At 31.1% G+C, this 17,104-nt stretch overlaps 1 protein-coding gene and 1 pseudogene across 2 annotated transcripts; one reads left to right on the plus strand and one right to left on the minus strand.

Annotated features, from left to right (window-relative positions):
• Positions 1-270: 270 nt before the first annotated feature.
• Positions 271-1,769, plus strand: LOC146950426 (uncharacterized). Of its 2 annotated transcripts, none has more exons than XM_085746351.1 (2): positions 271-733; positions 983-1,769. In XM_085746351.1, the coding sequence occupies exons 1-2, from the start codon at positions 482-484 to the stop codon at positions 1,418-1,420; spliced, it is 690 nt and encodes a 229-aa protein (XP_085602477.1). In that variant the 5' UTR covers positions 271-481; the 3' UTR covers positions 1,421-1,769. The 2 variants fall into 2 exon arrangements, with proteins under 2 accessions (XP_085602477.1, XP_085602478.1); XM_085746352.1 differs by having other exon boundaries at positions 271-700.
• Positions 1,770-4,787: 3,018 nt separating this feature from the next.
• On the minus strand, positions 4,788-7,949 carry LOC146950427 (G-type lectin S-receptor-like serine/threonine-protein kinase At2g19130; annotated as a pseudogene).
• Between the last annotated feature and the right edge of the window lie 9,155 nt (positions 7,950-17,104).

Here is a 17,104-nt window from a genome sequence, read left to right on the forward strand (position 1 = left end):
TTTAGATTTGTGCTTGTGATATGTAAGAATTATCCCTAATTATTATATTTAATTGCAACATGACATCCTTATCACCTAGTACTTACCTGTCCTTCACGGGTACCCCCAAAGTTTTCTTTGCCTATTCCGCCTTTAGTCCTCACTCACTCTCACAACCAAATTAAATTACCTTGGTCAACAAAAGAGAACAAAACACACGTTATTTATATATTGTTTATTATTTAAAAGACAAAAACAAAGGTACTTACTCATAAGTGCTTGTTTGTCTAATCACAAAAACAAAATCTTGCAGGCCTTGACCTCAATATTCTCTCGTCAAATGCAAAGTGCTCCTCTTTATTTTCGTCTTTAATTTTATTCCTTGATATTGACTCAAATAATATATATACCCATTCTTCTAATCTCAAACTCTCTAAAACCCTTTATCACTACACATTAGTATCATCAACTCCTTTCTCAAACTTACACAACTTAGAAAACCATGAAGAATGCTTCAAAAAACAAGTTCTTAACATGTTTTCGTCCTGTCATTGATGTAGATGACATGTTTGAGTCTGAAACTGTCCCTGCTCCTTCTACTAGTCGTCGTAAACATGCAACACAAAATTCAGCAACCAATTCGATGTCTCCGGACCAAAATTCTCCGAAATCAATACAAAATCAGGTTGCTGGTCATCCTCCAAAACAAACACTTTCTAAGGTGATTAAAGCTGTGGTGTTTCAAATCATATTGGTCAGTCTTTTAAATGAACATTGTTTTGCTATCTTTGTTTCATATAAATTTCAATTTATATTTTTATTGGATAAGAAAATATCAGTATAATTAGTTGTTAGGTTAATATTTTTTCTTTCACAAGAGTTTGAATATGGTCCTCCAACTCTTTCAACCTTATACCCAAATTGAGTTTATATTTGAAATTAATACTTAATGATCAATTTAATTATTATCATGCTTCTTAAATATTTTTCTTTTGCCTAACAGAATACAAGAGCTAACAAGAAGAATCTTTATAGCCAAAATTGTTTTGGATCAAACCGTAATTATTCTTTGCATACAAGAAGTTCATCATCTTTCAAGACTAATATTGAAGAAACCAAGGCAATTGAATCTCCTTTATCAAGTCCATCATCATCATCATCATCATCATACTCGCCGGTGTTTAATTCGAAGAGTTTATCTAAGTCAAATGAAGGCCAATTTGAGAAGCAAAAAAAGTTCCAATGCCTAGGAATATACATGGTGTTTCTCATAAGCTTAGTAGTTACAGTCTTTTGGGGTAAAGTTAATGTCATTGTTTTGACATTAATGTTTTTCTGTTGTTTCTGTCTTTGTAACGCAAGTTCTCACCAGCTAAAAAGTGTTGGTAAATCTCGCAAAGATGTGAGTTCAACTGCTGGCGTGAGGTCACACCCTCGTTGATGGATAATCCATAATTACTTCTATCCCATGGTGTATCCTGGGACCCAACTCACCTAACCTTTTATTCGCAACGTAGCTGCAATTGCGATTGCAACCAAATCATATAGTTAAAAGGGATGCTCCTAAGAATAAAGATTTCCTTAGCACAAGTGGAAGGTACACAAGTTTCGTGTTGTTATCTTTTCTTCCCAATTGGGAGGTAGCTGAGATTGGAAGAAACCTGAAACATCTGTTCATGTCAAATTTACCTGCTCTTTTCTCTGTTTGGCACTGTTACTTATATCTAAAATTGCAAGGTAGAGAAAGTTGTTATGAAATTCAATCAGAACATGGTTGGTTGTTGCACAAATTTAATTTGTCACAAATCTTCACCTGAAATACTAATAGTAGATAATGATACTTTGAAATCAACATATTTGGTAATCAGATTTAAATAGTATTGATTTGACTCTTCCATTTCTCATTACTAGTAGCAAAAAAATCAATCAGGAGGAAAACAAAATTGAAGTATGTGGTCATAAACTTTTACATCATAAAGATGTTTTAAGCAAACAGAACATTACTTGCATGACACGCAACGTTAGTCCTATCTATTTCTTCACAAGTTCGTGATCTATCTGTTTTCTAGTTCATTATGAGAGTTGCTTATAGTTTATTGGGGCAACTTTTGGGAAACATTAAATTATGTCTACATTCCTTTATCAATTTCTTTATTTTCTTAATTTTTTAAGACAATAAGAATCTTTTTCTAAGACTTGGTATTTTAAAGTTGCAGTGAAATAATCATTTGAATTTGAATTGAATAAAATGATGCCTTAAAGATTTTTTTATATCTTTTTTTTCCTTTCATAAAACTTTATGTGATATCTTATTTGAGAAAAAAACAAGAATAGGTATTAAGTAATTAATTGTGTAAGAATATAAACTTTCTAGTTCATTTATAAATTAACTCCTTGAATTATTAATGTGAGAACTTGCCATCAATATAAGAAACTCGAAGTTGGATGTAATCGAGGTAGGGCGAGACGGAGGCTAGACCTCGATCTCTATCTTTTCTATGTCTTATTATCGTAGAATCCCATAGTCCTAACATGGATTCTCATCGCTCTATTATTTTTAATCAAATGGGTTATACAAAACTAATTTTTTAACCATATAACAAATATAATATTAGGATGTTGTTGTAAATAAATAACACACATAAAATAAACTTATACACATATTACATGAACATAAAATAAATATGATATATATAAAATATTTGTATCTATAAATATTATTTTAGTAAATTGTTTGGGACGGGGTTCCTTCAAGGGGACTTTTTCCTCCGTTCATATCTCTGGGGAAAAAATTCCACTAGCAAGGCTCGAATGAGGCATTTTTGTTGTAAGTTGTAGTTTTCATTTTAAGAAATTTTTTTGTTGCAAGTTGTAATTTTCATTTTAAGAAATTTATCTTATTTATATTATATAACTTTGAATTATATTATTTTTAAGTAAAGAGTCATTTTTGTCAAAAAGAAATTATAGAGACAATAAAGAACATATCTTCTTCCATGATGGTAGAGAGCAGAGACAACAATTCCCCTAATTCCAATCCAGCTCGCAACCTGTTCTTGATGATTATTGACAAAAAATCTTTATGGAGGAGACAAAATTTGTGAACATGAATGTATGTGCAACTCCCATGAGGTTAGTTTTAACAAGCTACTTTCAACTTCTCACATTAACTCGTTAGACTAATTACTTGTAAATCATATAATTGCTCAAAATATAGTTTGATTGAATTAATTATTCAGTTTTATCATTTCAACATGAATTTCACTTATGAATACAAATTGATATATAAGTTTATATGATCCCATGAGAAATGTGATAAACAAAAAGACTTGGAAATTTCCTTCAAAAAAAAAAAAAAGAGACTTGGAAATTCTTAAAAAAAAAAAAAAAGACTTGAAAATTGAATAATTTCGTAATATACTAATGGTTAGTTGGTTACCTTTAGCATGGAGAAAACTTCTCTAAAGTAAACAATATCAACTGCTGATAAATAAATTATAAGTTAATTATATTCACATTCAAATTGAAACATGTCAACAAACTTATGAAGAGTAGCCATACAAATCACAAGTGGTTACCAAAATTGCAAAAAGAAAATTATATACAAATGCATAACAAATCACAAGTGGTTACCATATCTCTTGATTGTCTCACTTTATTATCAACTCCTCACTTTAAAAGAGAAGCCAACTCCCTTTTTTTTTTTGTTACAAAGCCAACTCCCTTTAGCATAACTAATTTATTTTTGTTAGTGTCATACTATTAAATATATCACCATTTTAATCTCAATTGCAAGAGTGGACAATTCAGTTCCTCAAATTTGCAATATTACAAATTTAGTCTCCATCATGCTCCATAGCAAACTTAGTTGCAAAATATTTTCAAAATCTTTTTAAAGCTTTGGTTAGTCTCTATTTTGCAATTTAAATTCATGTAACAGACTAGGAAGAACTCTATATTGAATTGTCAACCGACATCGTAATTGTGCTATTCTAAACACAGGTAGAGAGAAGACCCGTAGATGCCGTTGTAAGAAGAGTAGATCAAATGGAGGAGAGTCAGGTTAAAAGAGGTAGAGGAAGACCTAGGAAAACCATTAGAGAAACCATTCGAAAAGATTTAGAGGTCAATGAGTTGGATCCAAATATGGTTTTTGATAGAACACTATGGCGTCATTTGATCCATGTAGCCGACCCCACTTAGTGGGATAAGGCTTGGTTGTTGTTGTAAACACAGGTAAGTTGAAGCAAAGTAGTTAATTGATACTTCTTTAATTCGCCTGCAAAGTATTAGTTGTTATATTGTTATTTTTTGTTAAGGGCAAAATTTATTAATATCCAAATCATTGTAGAAGATGAACAATGACCGGTAAGACATAAACTTATTAGTTGTTATATCTTTGCTCAACTCATGTTCATATTTTCTATCCTTACTGATTGAGTTTCTAAGGCATTGTAACAATAGACTCTTATGTATTGTGTATATTTTCATTTTGTTCTCTTTCTGCTGTCCTAGATATAGTGAATTCCCTTATGACAATGTGTATTTTTTATTTTGACAATGTGTATTTTTTATTGAGATTTTATTCTGGTGGCCCATAATTGATTATGAGTTGAAATTCAGATGTGGAAATTGTGTGTCTACTATTATTACCTTGGACTTTGACAATGTGTATTTTTTATTGAGATTTTATTCTGGTGGCCCCATAATTGATTATGAGTTGAAATTCAGATGTGGAAATTGTGTGAAAATTTCACAAATATATATTGGATTGTTGCAGTAGAAAGAAATAGAGAATTTCACCGATATAATACCAACTTGGAAAGAGAATTTTATTATTCAAACCATACATTACAATAAAATCAAAAGATGACATATTTTTTTATCTGTAACAACTAACAAGAGAGACAATGAAACATCCTAATTTTCTACGGAAGACTTATTAAAGCTAGATGATGAGATATTGGTTGTGGTCTAAGAAGTTGTTGAGGCATACCTTGCTCTTTACCTGTGAACTTTTGCAAGAAGAAATTCTCTTAGTTATCTACAAACACTTGATTGAATATTGGAATTGGTGGCAAATTTACATTCAAGATCCCCTCGAGAATTTGAACTACCTGACGCATGGTTGGCCTCTGAGTTTCATTTTCTTGGACACACCAAGAAGCAACTTTAATCATTTCAGTCACTTCCTCAATGTCAGCATTTCCCTCCAACCTAGGGTCCAAAAGGGTAAGGACATTACCACCTTGGTTAACTACTGTAGCAGCCAAGGTTGGAAAGAAAGTATTTCGGTCATCTGCAGATGGATCAGAATTCCTTTTACCTGATACAACCTCAAAAAGCATCATTCCATAACTGTAAACATCGGATTTGGCTGTGATAGCAGCCCTAGATATCCACTCTGGGGAAAGATAACCTCTTAATCCTTTCATGTTTGTAAGGATTCTTCTGAAATCTCGTCCAATTAACTTAGCTAGACCAAAGTCTGCAACTTTTGGACAAAAATCAGCATCAAGGAGAATGTTTTCTGGCTTTATATTACAGTGTATGATACATTCTTCGCATTTCTCGTGTAGGTAAATTAGTCCTCTAGCAATTCCAAGAGCAATTTGGTATCTCGCTTTCCATCCCAACACCTCAGAATTATTGTTCCCAAACAAATGGAAATCCAAGGAAAGATTTGGCATGTAATCATAAACCAGCAACCTTTTGGTACCTTCTGAGCAAAATCCACGGAGCCGAACAAGATTAACATGTTGCATTGTCCCTATTATACTCACTTTTGTTCTGAACTGCTTCTCTCCTTGGCTAATCCCCTCCAGTTTCTTCACTGCTACCATACTTGAATCAGCTAATGCTCCTTTGAAAACAGAACCAAAACCACTTCCTCCTAATTTCTCAGAGAAATCCTTAGTCGCGTTTTGCAAATCCTTGTATCCAAATTCCACCATAAACCCCTCCAAGAGCTTCCCCGTAGCAAGCATTCTCTTTCTTCGCCTAAGCATGACAAACAATAGAAGGGCAAAGAGTATCCCTATGCCAACAACCCCGCCCACAACACCACCAATAATCCCCCTTGCCCGATTACCAGAAGACAATTCTGATAATGCAAGTTTGGCATACAAAGTTTGTCCACTACTATCACTAAAAGACAATTGTTGCACATTCATGAGGTCTCCAAACCAAATTGAACATCGATTACTATCATATGCATAAGCAGTGCAGGAGCAGTTTCTCAAGCAAGTTAATCGACATTCATCTGCATTCCCTGACCCCACAAATTGTGCATATTCAGGTAAAGCCATGTTGGTGATTGCAAGGAACCCGACATTATCCCTACTAGAGGGATTAGAACCCTCACATTGCAAACTTGTTTTCCTGACACACCCACCTGAGTTATCCCCCAGATTCCATTCAGACACCGACTTTGGCTCAAAACCTCTCAAACAACTACAGTAAGGCTTGGAGTTTTCATAACAGCTCCCAAATGCACCGCAGAAAGCATAAACATCACATTGTCCTCTTGGCTGTGACCAAAAGAGGTTCCATTGTTGGGTACTTTCCAACCATGTTAATTGCTTAATCTGTCCTGAGATATCCATCACAAGCCGAGATATAGTGGAATTGCTATACACGTAGTACGTGAAATAGCTCTCATTCTCGTTCGACACAAACGAAAAATCGTAGGCATAATTTGTTCTCATCTCAGGAACAAGACTAAAAATTTGTCCATTCCAAGGTCCACTTGTCCAATACTCTTCAGACTTATTCCAAAGAATAAGATATGAATTTGTTCCTTTAGGGTCAAGTTCCAAAGAGAATCGACCCGTCGAAGGATCGTCCCTATTCTTCCATGAAGTGAGATACTGAGGCTGCTTTGTTTTCTTATCCAACTTAATTTTTCCACCAGGAAGCCATGTATCTGTTGGATGATCAAAACTCTGCCATAGAGGATTTGATACATCGTCATTAGCCCTAGTTCTTAGAACGAGATTGCCGGTATCTAGAAGCATGGCCACAACAGAACCTGACTTGGGAAAACTCATGTTTGTTGACCAAACTTGGTTTGAAGACTCATTCAATAGAACTAAATTACCAGCTGAGATTTTTAAGGTGGCAGTGTTTTTATCAGATACAGGGTTGTCTCTGTTGGCTACCCAAACAATTGTTTGTTGAGGGACTTTTTTGTACCATATTCCTATGTAGTAGTTAGAAGAATTACCTGGTTTAAAGAAACCCAATTCAAAGATTTTTCCTTCAGAGACTAGAGTTTGATCACCAGAGAGAGATTGATTTGCAAAGATGGTTGTCAGAGTAATCAGGGCCGGCCCATAGCCCGTCGAGGCTGGGCTATGGCACCGGGCCTCAATTTTTTTGGGGCCCAAAACAATTTTTTTTATTTGTAAGCCGTTAAATTAATTGTTATATATGTTAAAAGCGAAACTTTTTCAAAATTATGATTCTGTCTCAGTGGCGAGGCTGCTGGTTTTCAAGTGCTTGGTCATGGGTTCAATCCCCACTAAAGGCATTTTTTTTTAATAGCTTGGTCATGGGTTCAATCCCCACTAAAGGCATTGTTTTTTAATAAATTAATAAAAAAATTTATAGTGCCTTATTTAATTTTTTTTGGGGCCCAAAATTTAATTTCTTTTTACATTCTTCAAAAGATTATAACCGGGCCTACGAATATGTTGAGACGGCCCTGAGAGTAATAAGGGAATGGTAGGAGTGTAAAGAGAAGATGATGTTGAGAAGAGAAAGCAAGAACCATGACTTCCTTGTATTGAACATGGCTGCGTTCAATGCACAACTTCAATGGAGAAACTATATTGATAGTTTTGTTTTATTTATAATTTGATGGTTGTGGAACCGTCAAAGAAATTATGAATGGAAGAAGATTCAAACTTGGCACATTAGCTATTGCCATGAGTTTTGAAAAGAATGAGGAGGCCCGTATTCTAAACTACCATCAAAGAAGACTATTAAAATGAGTACGCACAAATCTCATATCTTATCTTAATTAAAAAACGGTTATACTTTATTTTGAGGGGAAAAAAATCGGTTCACTCATTTTTATAGTCTTCCATTCCTTTTCAAGGGAGAAGTTTGTTATTCCTCTGAGAATGTGTTTGGATAAGGTAATTGATTTTTTTTTTTAAGGATTTAAAATTCTAGGCAATTTAAATGATTCAATTAAATTCCTTTTCATTTTGCAATACTTTTGTTTGGATAGATTAATAAAAAATTTCATTGTCATCATTTTTTAGCAACTTTTATAAAGTTTAATTTTTTGGGCAATTTAAATGATTCAATTCCTTTTTCAAGAATAATAAACTCATCCAAACAAGATAAATTATAGTCATCACTCTATTTTTTTTTAAGCAAATAAATTATAGCCAAAAGATAGATAAAAACAAGAGGTTCCTATAGAGTACTATAAGCGTTTAGGGTGCTAACACATCCCCTTTACGTAACTAACCCCCGAATCTAAAATCTTTAAAAAATAACGGGTATTCGAACTTTTCCCCCTTTCCCTTGAAAAAATTAAAGCTCGGTGGTGAATAAAAATTTGTGAGTTAACGTTAATCAATAGCTTAATCTCCAAAAATCACCGCGACATTTATGTTTTTTTCAATTTCATCCGTCTGCAAATTTGCGTTTTTGGTTTTGGCCCCTCAAAACTAGTCATTTACCATCTATCAGGCCTCGTAAGCCACTGATGCCAACTCAACCTTCGCCACGTGTATCTCTGTTTGCCAGCAACACGTTTTTTTTTAGCACAAGTTAACGTTAGGGACTAAAACCAAAAAGTTAACAACTTCCAGGGTTTGTTTTAGAAAAAAAATACAGGGACGAAAACAAAATTAAAGAATTTTAAATAAAACTAGACTCTAACCCGTGCGATGCACGGGTTTTTGTAGAGTTTTATATATAAAATATTAAATTGGCTATATTATTATTAATCGTAGAATTATATTTAAACCCGAAAATCAAACTAAGTGACAATTGAGAGTGATTGACATGCACAATCTCAAAGAAGCAAATTAACAACATTTAGTTTGCATCAACAAAAATGAATATGGAAATCAACAGAAATGAATATGGAATCAAAGTCATTACTTTGCCAAAACAAAGTAATGTTATAGTCTACTGTAGTGATTTTTGCAAATAGAAAGTCAGAACAAAAACTTCATGTATAATATAGGAGAAACAAAGAGGCCAACAAAATTACAGGAAAAAGTGAAGTTTCTAATGAAAAAATTATCATCTAGATCAGTTAAATTATCTACAATTTTAAAGATGTAACTTTAATATCGTAACACATAGTTAGCGTACACAAAAAAAAATAATGAAAAAGAATTATTATCAATAAAGGTAATGCTAATAATAAAAAATAACTGCTATGAGAGAGGAAACCGCTAGAGCGGTTGGGGTTTTAAAAAAAATGTTTTAGTCATGTATTTCATTTTTCGAAGCAACAATATTTCAACAAAAAAAGAAGTGGCATAGTGGTTATAGCCGGAAAGCATAAGCATATGGTCATTGGTTCGATTCCTTGCAAACTCTTTTTTTCATAAAAATTATTCAGACCCACAAAAAAAGGCGGGATCAGAATTAGGGCAAACTTTTCAGAACTGTTTAACATTTATATATATTAAGATTAAGATAAGATTAAGATGTATCCCGTGCTTGGCACGGGTCGTTACACTAAATGTCAACATTTCGAAGAGTTGTCTTTGGTTCTTATTGATTATCTTTTTGCAAATTTTAAGACTTGACAAAATTACCCAAAGTATGATGAATCAATGCAAACATGATAAATTAATGCATATGATTACTATACTTTTAATTTTAAAAATATTATAACACCATAGATTAAATTTGAAAAATTCATATAAATCCTCCAACCAATGTTCCATAAATCGAGTGTTAACTTGTCGAGTTTACCGAGTTTACGTTATTAGATACCAAAATCGTGTCAACTCGGAGTAAACTCGATTTCTGGTAAAATCGGAATGTTTGACAAGTTTGACTCGAGTTAACTCGGTCAAACTCGGGGAAACTCGAGTAAAATCGGAATGTAAGTCTAATTTTTTTTGATAGTTTTATTAACAACTTTAGGAACTTGTGAAACTTGCCTTTTTGGATGGTTAAGACTTAAGAGACTTGTAATTTTGCAAGTTTATTTTGTATTTTGATGTTTAGTTGAACATAATGCTTTATTATGGTGGTTGAAAACCTTTATAATTTATTCATATTTTACACTATTGAACTATTTACAATATTATATTAGTTTACATATGTCATGTAAATAATAAATTTTATTTAATTTAACTACCCGTTAAAGAACCATATGCAAATTTATGCATGATAAAGCTCCAAGCAATTGTCAACATTTCGAAGAGTTGTCTTCGGCTCTTATTGATTATCTTTTTGCAAATTTTAAGACTCGACAAAATTACCCAAGGTTTGATGAATCAATGTGAATTAATGCATATGATTACTATATTTTTAATTTTGAAAATATTATAACACCATATATTAAATTTGAAAAATTCATATAAACCCTCCGACTCCAACCTCCCCCCTCCTTTAATACAATTTTTGAGTTCCCAAAATGATGAGAGTTTGTATCTTCTTATTTTAAAAGCTTGTTAGGCTAAGCTTTTGATTAACCCTAATCATAAGCTTGATTTTCCTCCTTGGCATCTTTCCCTAGCTTACTTAACAAGTCTCTTGAGTGCATTTAATGCGGTAGTAATAGCCATTTCCCTCCTAATTCTTGGTGACCATCTATCTACCAATTTTGAATTTGAACTTCCCTCTTTCAAGCAATTAATTTAGCCCTAATCTCCATGAGTCTCTAAAGTCATTTGGCTCTCTAATCCAAATCTCCCTTATTGAACATCGTCAAACTCATTAGCCAATCTCTTTATGTTGATCGCCTTAACTTAACAAACCACTAATCCCTCCAAAACAACCTCCACCTCTTCTCCTTTCCTCTCCTAATTAATTCAATATTCTGATGGCCATGAATTAATTGAATTTTTCATCTCCTCTCTTTTTCTCTCCTAATTAATCCTAATTAATTAATTTTTTTTGCAGATTTTTTGTTGTTGATTTATCTCATCCTCCTTATTTCATTTTTTCCTCCTTGTCCTCCCTCTAGGTCCGTTTCGGTCACACCGCGGAAGGCCATGAATTGGGGTTGACGAAGCCAGGATGGTGGAGAAGTTTGTGTGCGCCACTAGTGGAAGCACAAAGTCCCGCATTTTTCATTCCTCTCTATTTCCCTTCTTTCTATTTTCCAGATGATATTAATTCCAATTATGTAATGAATTTTTTTCATGATTTACCCTGTTTCATATTTGCTTTTCTTCGTTTTTGTAGTTGGGAGACTCATTCTGCTTCTCTAAGATGCAAGCAATTAGAGGATAGATTTGTTTTTCTGTTTAACCTAAGCCTTTTCATCAATCCCCTAATTACACGGTATACCATTTATGATTCTCTATTTTATTGTTTCCTTTATATTATATGGCTCATATACCATTGTTTTCATTTGAATCATAATTTATCCCATGTAATTTGTAAACAAGTTCCGTTGATTTTTTTCATTTGATAATTTATTTTGATGGACTAAGTGGAGTTTTGATAAGATAATTTGAATTTAACATGGAATTTCCCTTTTACAATTTGTACCTACATTGATTGTTTTCTTTTCTAACAATGTTTAGCTTTTAGATTTTCTTTGTGGCGTTTTTTTATGATTCACTAACATACATACATACATACATACATATATATATATATATATATATATATATATATATATATATATATATATATATATATATATATATATATATATATATATATATTGCCCCTTCCTTCTTCTTTGTCACACTGAGTTCTTTTAATTCACCACAATGAAAATTCTATCAGAAGGGAACAATTGAAGGTTACGTTTTTATCTCTATTTTTTTTATCTTAAAATGAAAACTTACATGCATATCTTATAGGTCCACATCTTTAAGAATAATTATATGTTGGAAAATGTTAACGAGTGTCCGGGGGCACTCGTTAAGGAAGCTAAAAGAAGAAAGTAAAAGTCAAAAAAGACACTTTTTAATCTATTATATTTGCTTCCTTAACCAGTGCCCCGGAGGCACCGGTTAACAAGACCCTTATATGTTTAATGAGTGGGAAAAAATGAACTAAGTTTGAATTGCATTGCAGGTTTCTGAACGTTGGAAAACGATTCTCTAAAAAATAACATCGGAAAAATACTCATATGTTTGAAGTCAAATGTATTTCTTTTATTTGTTAACTTTGTTAACCCTGCAACTCATTTACCTACAATGATTTTGAATTCATTGTAGGTTGAATTACAATGTAATGTACAAGTTTGTTTTTTTTCTTTTTGACCATTATTATCCTTTTGCAGGTCTAAGAATTAGCTTATAAATTATTATTTGACCCTAAATTAAGCTCAGTTATGGTCACTGGTCGGAATGGTAGCTCTAACCAGGGTGTGGATAACAAAGGTATTAAAATTGTGACCACTCATTTAAGAATAGAAGTGTTAATAATAAAACCATCAGATCAGTTGCTGATGTTAGTTCACACATGAAACAAATTTGTATAAGAACAAACATAGACTTCTTAAGCATGAGTGTGATGATTTTGAAATTGATTTGGTGCTTGAGAATGGGTGAGATAATTGAGAGTGATGATGGTGCTTAGTGTTACTTTGCTTTTGTGGCCATATTGCCAACCGATGGTGGTTTGTACGAAAATTGGTATCTAACAGAGATTTGGAACTCTCCTTTTGTATGATCTATTTCAAGCCACTTTTAAAACCTATATCTATATACTATTTATTAAAGTTGATGCCCTATGAATTTCCCATTTTGCCTTTAGGAGGGGCATTTTTGTAAATTTCTAATTGGTGGAATTGGGTTGTTGCCACCTCACCATTATATGGGTGCATTTCCTATTTTGCCCCTCAATTTTTTTTTATTATTTTATAATTTTTATATTTTTAATAACTTTTAACTATTTTCCAATATACTATTTATTAAAGTTGATGCCCTATGAATTTCCCATTTTGCCTTTAGGAGGGGCATTTTTGTAAATTTCTAATTGGTGGAATTGTGTTATTGCCACCTCACCATTATATGGGTGCATTTCCTATTTTGCCCCTCAATTTTTTTTAATTATTTTATAATTTTTATATTTTTAATAACTTTTAACTATTTTCCAATTTTTATGTTTTTAACTATTTTTCAATTTTTTCTCCCAAATTCAGTTGCTTCTACATTACCGTTGTAGGAGATTAAGGTATCACTTGACCCGGTTTTTTTTTTTTTCCAACTTCTCTACATTTTTAAAGAGAAGTTAGGTCAAACACAGTATCAATTAAGTACATACTAAAAAAAGTAATTTTTTTTGAATGCATAAAATGGAATGGAATGAGCTTTGGCCAAAAGTCGTTGAATGTCCTCGTGAGCTTAGCTCAGTTGGTTGGACAATGCATAAAAATATGCAAGGTCTGGGGTTCAAACCCTGGCCACTACCGGCCACTACCAAAAATAAAAGTCGTTGAATGTTACTTTAAAAAACTATTTCTCGACAATTTATTTCACAAACACCTCTTTTCAATATGTTTTTGTCTTCCATTTAACTTTTATTTAACCGTTCCATTTAATTTTTTAAGGAGGTTCCATTTAATTTTTATTATATTTTTTTCAAAGACATTTTATTATCTTTCTATCACTTATATATTTAATTTCAATATCGTTTAATTATCACAACCTCACAAATATTTTTATTCACGCTATCATTTAATAATACCAAATATTTTTATTTCCTTTCTTCAACCTTGCGAATATAGACACACACACATTAATGTTTAGAGAAATATTTTATGTCCCTCTATCTGTTTTTTTGTTACGTTAATGCATATAATTATTTTTTAGTGTTGCTTGGTTGAGTGCTACCTCACTAATTTTTTTTAACTATTTTCCAATTTTTATATTTTTAAAAACTTTTAACTATTTTCCAATTTTTTTATTTTTAACTATTTTCCAATTTTTTCTCCCAAATTCAGTTGCTTCTACGTTGCCGTTGTGAGAGATTTAGATACCGTTTGACCCGATTTTTTTCAAATTCTCTACATTTTTATGGAGAAGTTAGGCTAAATACAAGATCAATTAAGTACTTACTAAAAAAGGTACTTTTTTTAATGCATAAAATTGAATGGAATGAACTTTGACCAAAAGTTATTGAACGCTACTTCAAAAAACTACTTCTCGACAATTTATTTCACAAGCATCTCTCTTCCATTCACGTTGGGAACCTTTTCTTTTACTTTTTAATGTTATATTTCAATATGTTTTTTTCTTCCATTTAATTTTTTTTGGAATCGTTCCATTTAATTTTTTTAAGGAGGTCCCATTTAATTTTATTACCTTTTTTCCAAAGGAATTTTATTATCTTTTTATCACTTATGTATTTAATTTTAATATCGTTTAATCATCACAATCTCACAAATATTTTTATTCACGCTGTCATTTAATGATAACAAATATTTTTATTTTCTTTCTTCAACCTCGCAAATATATATACACACACACACACATTAGCGCTTAGAGTAATACTTTATGTGTGTTTGTTTTTTTGTTACGCTACTGCGTATAATTTTTTTTGGCATTGCATAATGCGCATGATTATTTTTATAAAATTTTGATTTTAATTAAAAGTAAAATTGTAGATGTCTTTTCTTCAAAAAAGTCTAGATGCCTAGAAAAATTATACTTATATATATATATATATATATATATATATATATATATATATATATATATTGCACCTTTATATGGTAAAAAACTATGCATATCTTTTTCTTATTCAAAAAAAACTAACATATATGTTTCCATGACACCAACAATGTAACAAATATAATATCATATAATATAAATTCTTATCTTTTTGAAAGACACCAAAAATATGGTATTCTTATAACGAAATTTGTTATAGAGTATAATTGAAATAGAAAAAACCAACTATTTTAATATTATTTATGTTATTATTTCAGGCTCCTTAAATTGTTTCTCCTAATCAAATATTTAACAAGTCATTTATATGATGATACATATTTGTATTCATGTTACACAAAATAAATATTATTGAGTAAATATAGTATTTGTAAAAAAAAATATCTTTTATTTTTAAACATTTTTTTCCTTCAGAAAATATTTTAAACATTTTTTATTTATTATGTTAATTCATAATAAATTCAAAGTTTTGTCCTCGTATGTTTAGCTCAGATTATTGGAACAATGCATAAATATATGTCAAGTCCGAGGTTCGAACCCCGGACATCATAAAAAAAAAATCAAAGTTTATACAATATTTTGCCAAACAACATTTAACTTAAAAATAGCTTTAAAACTAAAAAAACAAAGAAATCAAACAACTTTAACTTCTTTCTTAAAGACCTTTATTTTAACTTTGTTTTGAAGTAACTTTTAGACCGTAAATAACCTTGGCCAAACGGTATCTAAGTTCAGCTGGCATTACTGTTTCACTTTCTTCTTCATAAGAGGTCATTTTCTTCCTTTTTTCATGGTTCTGAGACCATACATGACTTGAGTTGACTGATTTTTATGGCTTGAGGGGTTCATTTTTCAACACTGTTTTAGTTTTTGCTTCATCATAGGTGGTTTTCTTCCTTTTTTCACAATTCTGCATTTTAAGGGTTTTATTTTTTGTTTTTTTTAATTGTTAGTGGATTATGTACCAGAAATTGTTATGTTGCATGGCTGTAGAAAAATCTTCCTTTGTCATGTGGAGTATAGTAGAGGTCGCGATGATTAAATTTTAGCTCATGGTAAGGTTTTGACACAACTGTTATTTTAGCTTCTGTTACTGTGGTTGAAAAAAATTGATGCATGTGGGTTATTTTAGTTTTTGTGAGTAATCATAAAGCTGTAACAATTTTCATATTTGGTTTATTCTTTCATATATGATTGAGCCGTACGAAAGTTGATTGGTGTAAATTTGTTTTGGTCATATCATTGAGGTCCAAAAAGTTGATGATACAAAAATTTGTGCATTTAAGATCAGATTGATTTGATGATACAAAAATTGATCACATAAAAATATGTTAGCTTCTTTCGATATCAGAATGAACAAAGGGAATAAAATTAAATGATGTATTATTGTATTTCTATATATGACTTTCAATGTCAAGGGATTATGACTACATTAAGGATCTCAAAAATGATTTGGACATTTAGAAAATAGGATTTGGAGTGCTGGATTTTTGGATTGTGAATGGTAGTAATGAGAATCAACATATAAAATTTTCAATCACTACTTTTTGGTCCATATAAATATACCAACTTTTCATTTTAGTCCCTCTAAAATTTTCCTTCAACTTTTAGTCACTATATAATTTTCAATCATTACTTTTGCTCCCTCCTTTAAAGTAAACTCATATGTAGAATTCATATTTTTAAATAAAATTTTGTAGCAAAATGTCTAATATTATAAGGATCTCTCTAAAAAAAAATTAGAATTTTTTACAAAACATGAATTAAATATGAATTTTTATATTTTTTGCTATAAAAAATTCATATTTAATTCATGTTTCGTTAAAAAAATCTATTTTTTTGGAGTGATTTTTACAATATTGTGTACATTTCTGCACAATTTCATTATAAATAAAAAAAATTTACCTAAAAATAGGGACCAAAAGTAGTGATTGAAAATTTTATATGGACTAAAAGTTAAAGGAAAATTTTAGAGGGACTAAAACGAAAAGTTGACATATTTATAGAGACCAAAAACATAATTAACCTTATTAATAATAATCTTATAAAAATATCCCTAAAAAAAATAATCTTATAAAAATATGATAAAATAATATGTTTGATACAAAATACAACATATGATTTATAAATAATTAATAGAGTAAATTACACTCTCTTCCCCTCAAAGATGCTTGAATTACACTCCCATCTCCTCTTATGTTAAAATATACACTACCCTCCCCTCTTATTCAAAATATATTAGAAAATATTTCACTCCCCTCCCTTAAGAGAAGCTTGAATTACAT

This window comes from Medicago sativa, chromosome 2 (assembly GCF_051527215.1).
Source record: "Medicago sativa cultivar Bolivia chromosome 2, Bolivia_mono, whole genome shotgun sequence".
In the NCBI taxonomy this organism is placed as follows: domain Eukaryota; kingdom Viridiplantae; phylum Streptophyta; class Magnoliopsida; order Fabales; family Fabaceae; genus Medicago; species Medicago sativa.